The sequence below is a fragment of the Microtus ochrogaster genome, chromosome 6 (assembly GCF_000317375.1).
Source record: "Microtus ochrogaster isolate Prairie Vole_2 chromosome 6, MicOch1.0, whole genome shotgun sequence".
NCBI lineage: Eukaryota > Metazoa > Chordata > Mammalia > Rodentia > Cricetidae > Microtus > Microtus ochrogaster.
In genome coordinates this window covers 4,137,949-4,147,749 of record NC_022013.1, presented here as the reverse complement: position 1 = coordinate 4,147,749, position 9,801 = coordinate 4,137,949, and the positions used below count along the sequence as shown (strand labels likewise).

Genomic DNA, 9,801 nt, shown 5'->3' with positions numbered 1-9,801 from the left:
GTGTGTGTGAGTGTGTGTGTGTGAGTGTGTGTGTGTATGCATGAATGTACAGTGTGAGTGTGTGTGTATGCATGAATGTACAGTGTGTGTGTGTGAGTGTGTGTGTGTGAGTGTGTGTGTGTGTGTATGTATGCATGAATGTACAGTGTGTGTGTGTGAGTGTGTGTCTGTGTGAGAGAGAGAGAGAGAGAGAAAGAGAGAGAGAGAGAGAGAGAGAGAGAGAGAGAGAGAGAGAGAGAGAGAGATGAGATTAAAAGACAACTTCAGTTGTGGTTCATCAGGTACCACCTACCTTGTTTTTAGGGACAGGGTCTCTCACTGGGCTAGAACTCACTGAGTAGATTCGGCTGGCTGGCCACTGAGCCCCAGAGCTCCCCTTGTCTCTGCCTGGTCTACACCGGAACTATAAGAGCATGATGTCATACCTAATCCTTTCATGTGGGTTCTGGGTACTGAGCCAAGGTCCTTGTGCTCGGGAGGCAAGTTCTTTGCCAGCGAGTCATCTTCTCAAACCCTCGTGGTGCAACTTTTCAGTCATCTGTGAGCCTTGGCTGCAATATGCCGGCTTCTGTGTACCTAAAACCCACCATTAAAGCAGGCATATTTCCCTAGTTCCAGTGGGAGGCACATTTGTGCTTCCAGAGGTTAATCTAGCAACCCTGTCCCTACTGGGCTGCTTTGCCAGATTAAATATAATAAAGCCAGATCATACTGTCATCATACTGGGTATGGTCCTCAAATACTCTCCTGGCCCTAAAGGACTTTTGTTCCAACACTGCGCATCCCATAAACAAACAGGCAAGCAGATACCACACAAATCACCCAAATAAATGAACCTTGGAAGACAATGTTGTGTCTTCCGGGGGGCTTCAGAAACATGAAGGCTAAATGTATGCTTCCTCCTTAAAGCAGGGTCAGCAGTTCACAGTAAGTAATCGCCTCGTGTATGGCTTAACCTGCCATCCTCCTTAAGATGCTCCAGGGATGGCATGACTTTGGAGTATTAACCAATGCCCTGCTTCATTCTCCTTTGTGCTGGGCAGGAGGTGTGGCTTAGGGGCTGGACTCTTATCTTGGTTGGGGACTGGAATTGCCTGACTCTCTCAAACAATCCCTGGTGGGTAATTGGGGGAAGGCACTGACGGCCGTCCAGGGGGAGCCATGGGTCTTGCACTTTTTGAGAACATAGCTATGATTTAGAAATTTAGCACAAGGGTTGAGAGGAGGAGAAGCAATAGGTAGCCCACTAGCCCAATCTCCTGTGGCTTTGGGGAGGAGTCCAGGAGCTGTTACAGAGCTGGTATCGGCTACTGTTTTGCTCTCATTGTCATTAGAGAGCTCTGATCCCTGTCACTGCTACACATCCAACCCCCCAGAGACAGCCTCTTTATCTCCTGAAGGGATTTAAACAAACTACAGCTCTTATTTTAGTCTGTGTCCACTGTTAAGGATTCATGCAGAGTAAGTTTGCATGTTGCCAATTAAGATACACCCCTCACACCCCAGTAGACAGCTATGATTACAGCCGAGGTGAGTATTTAATAGTCACATCTCCTTAGTCTACATCAATTAACCCCATGTCTCATGCTAGCTCTTGAAGAGGTTGGATAATACGATTCTGAGAGCCAGGGCACATGGGATAAAAATCTGAGACTCTGGGAAAGTCAGAGCTCGATGCTATGCAGGATCAACTTTTGTTTATCTGTGCTTTACAACCAGAAGCCCATTTTTAAAAATAGGGCATTACAGACTTTCCTTCTCAGAGCTAGAATGATACACGGCTTCCAACAGATAATTTTAATATCATTCTTTTAGACACAGAGATGACACATACACATACACACACTAAATAAATATATGTAAAATCATTTTAAATACCACTTTCACATACTGTGTGTGTGTGCATGCACGTGTGCATGTGTACTACTATGTACCTGTGAAGGTCTGCAGACAAATTATAAGAATCATTCCTTCTTCCACTATGTAGGCCCCAGTGAGGGAACTCAGGTCATCAGGCTTGACAGCAAGCATCTTTACCTCCTGAGCTGGCCCAAAAGTGGAATTCTGTCTGTACTGAAGAAAGAATTCTTCCCTGGAAGTTGCTCCTTTAGAAGCATGGAAGCCAAAAATTCTCCTGGAAACTGTAAAAAACCTCACCATTACAGACAGTATGGATGAATGTTTGGGGCTAGGGTCATTTCACTTCTGTCTTCATTGCCTTTGGGGAAGCATTTGAATTCAGAGAAAGAAAGTGAAGTTATATTAATCCTAAATTCCCTTTCCTTAGAGTAGGAATCACACTCAAAGCAGAAAGCAGAAGAGAAGTTCTATTTTTCAAGAATTTTAGAGTTGTTAAAATCGTTTGATGGCTGGAAGGGAGGAGCCTCGGGACTTTTCTTCTAACAGGTTCTATACATGTTGTTCAATTAAGTGCCTCACTCTTTCTGGCAGTGCAGGAACTGCGTCCCCTGGGAAACAGCAGTTAAGTGCTTTACCAAGGCAAACAGTTTGTGATCAATACTTTATAGATTCTTGGGATTAGTTATTGAGGCTTCAGCCAACCTTCTGAAAAGTGAGGGGGTAAAAAAAACAAAGCAGAACAAAACAAAAAACTAGAGTTTCAGTCCAGGGAGATGATTCATTCAATAAACGACTTGCCATGCAAACATGAGGGCCTGAGCTTGGCTCCCCAAAGCCTGTATTAAAAAGCCAGGCAGGGTGGCGTGTACCCGTAACCTCAGATCTTTGGAAGTGGAGTGCGCTGGATCCCTGGGGCTCCCTGGTTTACCAGTGCTGCACAAGTGAGGACTAACAGGCAATGGGAGAGCCTGTCTCAAAAACACAAGACTGACAGTCACCTCAGAAATACCAACAGAGATCTCCTATGTCTTTCTGCCTACAAACATGAAAGAGAGAGAGAGAGAGAGAGAGAGCGCTCATAAGTGCTTTGCCTGGTTTATTGCGGCACTTTTCTCTTGTTAATCGTTTAGACTTCTCACATTATGTCTTACTACCACCCTATCTTGCCCATTTTATCATTAGGATGAAAAACATGGAAGAAGGTTCAAGTTTTTTTTGTTTTTGTTTTTGTTTTTGTTTTTCGAGATAGGGTTTCTCTGTGGCTTTGGAGCCTGTCCTGGAACTAGCTCTGTAGACCAGGCTGGTCTCGAACTCACAGAGATCCGCCTGCCTCTGCCTCCCGAGTGCTGGGATTAAAGGCGTGCACCATCGTCGCCCGGCTAAGGTTCAAGTTTTTATGTTATACATTTAGGTATCAAGACTAACATACCATTTCCTAAGGTATGCTTCTTAGTAACTTAAAGCACATGTTCCGAAATGGGTTAGACTGGGGGGGGGGTGCCTACGCATGTGTGCAATATGTATGCATGTGGGTGCAATCATACATGGGGTTTGACCTTGGCACAGCATCTTTCTCAGTTGTTTTCCCCCTATTTTTATGTAACACATATGAGCAATGCTAAGGGTCCTGAGAAATTCTGCAATGACAAAGTTTACAACTGGGTGTCACCTAGTTTTTTTCACATGTGTTTGGTCACAGTATATTTTCTTAAAATATCTGTAGTGATTCAGGCTATCGGTGTTTCTTGATCTGTACTTAGGACAATGGTTCCATGCGTGATTATTTAAAAATAATGCTCCTCTAGAGAAGCATGAGATACTCATGTCCTCTGGAAAATAGCAGGAAAGTGTCTGCAGATATTTTAGGTTGTCACAATATGTGTGTTCCTGGCAGGTAGTCCCACAGGCTCACCTGCCTCCACCTCCCCAGCAGTGGGATCTCAAATATAACACCATGCCCCAATTTCTTCTGTAGGTGTAAGAGATCAACCTCAGGTCCTTCCACTGATGCAGTAAGCTCCTCCAGCCTGAACTCTTTATTTCTTACAACACCTTTGACCGTCTCCAATGTGACTTCTAAAATTAAAAGCAAAGACCTTAACATCATCTGGTGAGTCACTGGAGACCTGTTCAATCTTTTTGGTTAGTTTCTCCTACTAAATTCTTCAAAAGTTAGGGTGATTCCGTATTACCATCACATAATGTCTAAGTATTATCAAATGACTAGAATGAGAGATATTTTAAATGTATTTTCTGAAAATACAATGTATTTACTACACACAATTCATGCAATCTTGATGCTCTGAAACGTAGAACACTAATTGCCCTAGTGACCTTTAACTGTCAATTTGCCACAGCATAGAAACATCTAGGAGGCAATTCTTGAGACTGAAGAATTTCCTATAAGAGATTAGTATGTGAGGATTTCTGTGGGGAATTGTCTGGATTGTTACTGTGGGTGGCGCCATTCCCTGAGCAGTCCTGGGCTGTATAAGAAAGCTGACTAGGCAGGAGCTTTGTGAGTGAGCCGAACACCCGTGTTCCACTGATAGCTCTACTTCCCATTCCCGCCTGAGCTTCTTCCCTGACGTCCCCCAGTGATGGACTGTGACCTGCAAGTTTAAGGTAAATAAACCCTGTTCTCCCCTAAGCTGCTTCTGGGCGTGTGTTTGCCACAGTAACAGGCTGAAACTAGAATGTTAGCTATGTTGATACCTTCTCTCTACACACAAAAGAAATCAGTCTGAGTTTTATTCATCTGCTACTTTTGACAGGCTAGGACAAAAATTCTCCTTCTCCTTCCATAGCTGTGATAATCTGCCGCTGTCACTCTTCCATACATATTTCACATGTGGCATGAAAGAGTAATTTCATCCCATGAATATTCATGAGTTCAATTTGTAATTACCAACTGTCTATGCATTCTAAACTCTTAATTTGAAGCTACAAATGGAAATTTTATTCAAATATTGGAGATATTTTTTTACTATTATTTCTTATGTTATTTCTCGTCAATCAAAGGTATTTAGCCAAATCAGAAATAGTAGGGGATATAAAAATCATATTACAAAAACTACTTTCATCTTAAAGTTAAGCTTCTGTATCAGAACAAATTAAGGCACAGGCAATCAAGATTGTGGTTTGACACAAACATACACTTCACCTGAATTTTTTAAGATTTTATTTTTAATTCTTTGTATGCAAGGGGGTGGGGTGTGTACACGAGCACAGTGAATACAGCACCCAGAGGCCAGGAAAAGAAGTTCTATCTCCTGAAGCTAGAGCTGCAGGTGGCTGTGGGGCTCCCAGTGTGAGCTCTGGGAACTGAACCCAGGTCCTCTGTAAGAGTAGCAAACACACCTAACTGCTGAGCAATTTCTCCATCCCCACCCATATTTTCTTAAGTCAAATAGGAAGGTACAGAGTAAAATAAGACTTGAGTACATATTTAAGAGGGTTTAGACTCAGTTGTAGATTCTGATTCCATCATTTTCTTTACATAAATCTGTGGGGGAAGCCCAGCCCAAGGGGGCGTGTTCGCCTTGGGCTAATGTTTACATATAAATCTGGCGAGTGTGAGCCCAGCCAGTCCCTTTAGTATTTCCTGCCCATCGCTGGATCCCTGATGTTGTAAGCTATCCCTTTATTAAATTTTGCTGTTTCATATTAAGCTAGCCTAGTTATTACGCCGCATCATAAATCCACTCATGTATACTTTTTAAAAAAAGAATTTGCTGGTCCCAGAGAGATTGGACCTGATTATTTGCTATTGTTGGATGGCTGGACTTAAGCTCCATGAACTCCCTTGTTATGTCACATCCCAGAGACAGATGCTAGGACTATTTCTATAATACAATAATCATAAACCCAAAATAACCTAGTTACCTCAAGAGTGATTATGATATATCTTTGTGTCATGGAAGACAGTTAAAAAAAACAAGTAAAATCTAAATGCTATTAACTTCCTGCATGAATATAGGAAACCCTTTGTAAATATTTTTCTGGGAATATATAAGCCTCCATACATGTTTACATATGCACAAGCATATACATGCACACAGAAGCCAGAGAACAACTATAGGTTGTCCTGGGGTGCCCTTCAGCGTGTTGTTTGAGACAGGGTCTTTCACTGACCTGGAAATCAGCAACTAGACAGATTCAAGCGCTTGACTCTGAAATTATAACGCAGCTCACATAGAACTTTAGTGCATCAGATAATATGAGCAGTAACAGTAAAGAGCCCACTCCATGATGATTATAGCAATCACCAATCAAAGGTACAATAAACACCAGGATCTGTGTTAGGGAGACTGTCTCATTTCAAGCCCCCTAGTTAGGCTCATGTCCATGACACATGGTTATTCTCAAGGTCCTCCACACAGCACAGAATCTACATGACTCACAAGTAAAGGATTTGCAAAACCTGATCATTAGCAGAAACGACTTTCTCCATTGTTCCCCGACCATGTCACCATAGACAATGATAAACCCTTTCACTTCAGGTCAGTCAGGCCAGGGTTGGTTTGTAAAGCATAATCAAGTGTAGCTGCATGAATTAATCGAGTGTGCAGAAATCGACTCTTGGTCTTTGTTTTCTTTCCCATGCTACCCTTTTCCAGTTCCTCACTCGTAGATACCCTGACCATTCAAATGCCTTCATTACCTGCCACTGTTATTCAGACAGAGGGGCATTATGGGATGCCCTGACATCATACCTGAGGCTTTATTGCTCCAAGAAGAATAATTCCATATCAAAAGAGAAAGAAAAGGATTTGCATACAAAACTCTGAGCTCTTAGCACGACTGAAATGAGATTTTTAACTTAGCCTTATCTGAGATCAACAATTTTTATGAGCTACCCCAGGAAGGCAGGAAAAACATAGGCTTTTTCCATGAATGTCTTTAATGGTTCAAAGAGCTGGCAAAGCATTACTCCTTCACAGTGATGTGCATGAGATATATTTTAGTACTTACTGTCCAAATTAAACTAAAATTTTTCTTTATCAGAAGGCAGCTATTACTGTTAGTGTATATTTTTCTCTTGAGAGACAGAGCAAAGGGAATATTTCTATATAAGGAGTTTAAATGTAATTTTATATGTGTTATAAATAAGTTTTAAAATATGCTTTCAAATAGATCTATAGAAAAATACAATTTTTAAAAAAAAATACAACTATATACATAGTTGCTGAGTTTGCTTGTGTATTACTTTGCCAAAACAACAACAAACAAGTTTGAAGGTTATAGTTTCCTAAAACAAATCCAGTAAGTATCATATTAGCTAATACAAAATAACTGCGCAGGGGAGGGCTGGAGACATGGTGTTTCCTGTACAAGCTTGAGGACCAGAGTTTGAATCCCCAGAAACCCATGTAAGTATCAGGTGGGTGTGGCAACCTGCCTGTAACTCCAGCCTGGGAAGGTGGAGACAGAGGCTCCCCAAGGCAAGCTATTTAGTGAGAATGGCCCATATCAGCAAATTCTGGATTCAATTGAAAGACCTTGCCTCAAAGAATGAGGCAGAAAAGCAATGAGGACAATTCCTAACATCAACCTTAGAAATCCACATATATAACAACATGTGTGCAAGCAAGAACATGCTTATACACACAAATACCACATATATACACAAATAAAAAATGAAAATAAAGAAAAGAAAATGAAAGAAAACTGATATATCTGTTCAGATTAAAAATGACCAGTGTCTTCTAGACATGACAGAAAGCCACACTCATGAACTCACAGACGCTGCAGTTACCTACACAGGCCCCACAAGAAAGACCAAGCCAGGCAACATCCCAACACGGAGGGAGAGGGGTTCCCAAGTTCCTACCCCTAACTGAGGAGCTCCTGACCTCTGATGACCTCCGAGAGAAGGAGACTCAGTTTCCTGTAAGAGTGTGACCCTGGGTAGGTCCACCATGGTCCAATGGATGAGCCCACACACACAAGTATATGGGCGGCACAAATTGTACTTGGTGAATTTTATATGTATATATATACATTATATATATATATATATATATATATATATATATATGAAAAAGAAAAGGAGAACAAGGAGTTATGAGGGTGGAGGAGGTGGAAAGGGGATGGAGAGGTGAAAGATGGATATGGCAGGAATTAGAGGGAAGAATAAAGGGTGAATATTCTCAATTAATGAAAATATATTCAAAGAAAAATCCAAGTTATGGGTCAACTAGTACATTCCCCCAATAGTATTTTTATGAAAGGGAACCTGATTTTTTTTATTACTACGACCAAAGATCATGTATGAGTTGAACAAAGGAAAATATATATGGCACTTTATCCCAAGCTACAAGTACCTGTGTAGGGTGAAATTCGGATTAGCACAGAGAAAGCCCTGCCCTCCGAGAGGCGAAAATGGACACATGAGTAAATGACTACAGGATCTCCTTTCCCCTTGGGACAAGGACAGCTCAAGGGACAACTCTCATGTAGTATGACACAACATGTAATGATGGACCAGCAAATGTATTTCAAAATTTAAGAGGTTCTGAGACTGTAGGAAAAGGAATTCAAGCACATCAAAGCACCTGCAAAGCACACACTCATGGGAGCCCCGAAAACTAACAGATGACATCACGGCCATCTTTCCCATCTATTCCCAAGGGACCTAACTGACTTGAGAGTTTCACTTCCATGGTACCAGTTTCTGATCCAGGGTGTTCAAACACATGGCTCAGATAATTTTTCTAACCCAGAGTCAGAGCCCACCATGTAAAGCAAAATCTCAGTATGAAAAAAAATATTACACAGAAGTTTCCCTGGACCAACCTTCTCGTGTGGAGAACCAGAAACCTGACATCTTTTTACTGGAGAAAAGTTTCAGTGAATTTTGAGCAGGAAGGTTCGTGGGCGTTTGTGTCTACTTCCTGCTATGATCTCAGTTTGCCAGGCGCCATTCCCACCTGCGTGCCCTGAGCAAACCTGAGGCCTGAGGACTGGTCCTCAGCTCTTTGCTTCCTTTCATTAGAAACTGCGATTTCTAACTTAGGGTTTCATTTAAAAAAATAAAATATCTTAATATGTTCTTTCCAAACTTCTTACATTTACACAATGTAGTTTGATCATATTATTTTCTTCATGTGGCCTCTTTTCACTGCTAAAATTTTTATGTAACTCTAGATACACAGGCACATAAATAAGGTATACAAATCCAATATCTAATGATAATAAACCATAAAGAAATTTACTTTCAAGTTATTCTTTAAAAATATGAGTGGTTTTACTACTTATTAAAGATAAAAGCAAATTAAAAGCTAACAAGAGGACATGCTTGCTTATTTTTAAATAAGCAATTATGTCTTCGCTGAATATTTGATACTGTAGGAAACAAAGTCGTCAACATTTTTCATAATCAACCGATACTTTGATTTCGTAATTGTCAATTTTGTGAACACCACTTTACAGAAACGCTGAGTGCAAAAGTGCAGAGGTTCCTCTAGGGCCATTACAGCAACTGCAGCTACTTCTGTCTGAATCCCATGCCAAACTTCATGTAGCAGATGATTTTCTAAAATTCAAGGTAGCAACTTAAACAGCGATTTAAACATCAAACATTCTAACATGATACAGTCCAAATATGTATTAATTTGGTGCTTCCATGCTTTAGATCTGCATTAGGAAAAGTCACACCCCCAATGCCCTGGGAGCCGAGCCATGTGTCTTAGGCAGCAACCAGCAGGGTGGCGCTGCAGAGCGGAAGATACAGGAAAGTATGGGGAATGTTCAGAATGAGGCTGCACTTCTGGAACCAGAAACATCAGTCATCACCGACTTGATTTGGAATCAGGACCTTCAGAAGTCTGTCCTTGCTTTCAACTGTTTGTACAATGTGAACCCTCCTGCAATTATGATTGACAGTTTAGGAAGTTGAAGCCTACATAACCTCCGGTGATCTTGTATACACAGGTAGTT

At 41.3% G+C, this 9,801-nt stretch overlaps 1 protein-coding gene across 1 annotated transcript in view; it reads right to left on the bottom strand.

Annotated features, from left to right (window-relative positions):
• Window positions 1–2,031, bottom strand: part of Nckap5 (NCK associated protein 5) — a 648,901-nt gene extending 646,870 nt beyond the window's left edge. Inside the window, exon 1 of the mRNA XM_026779774.1 lies at window positions 1,935–2,031. Coding sequence (XP_026635575.1) covers window positions 1,935–2,031 — 97 coding nt within the window. The remainder of the gene's footprint in view (window positions 1–1,934) is intronic.
• Between the last annotated feature and the right edge of the window lie 7,770 nt (window positions 2,032–9,801).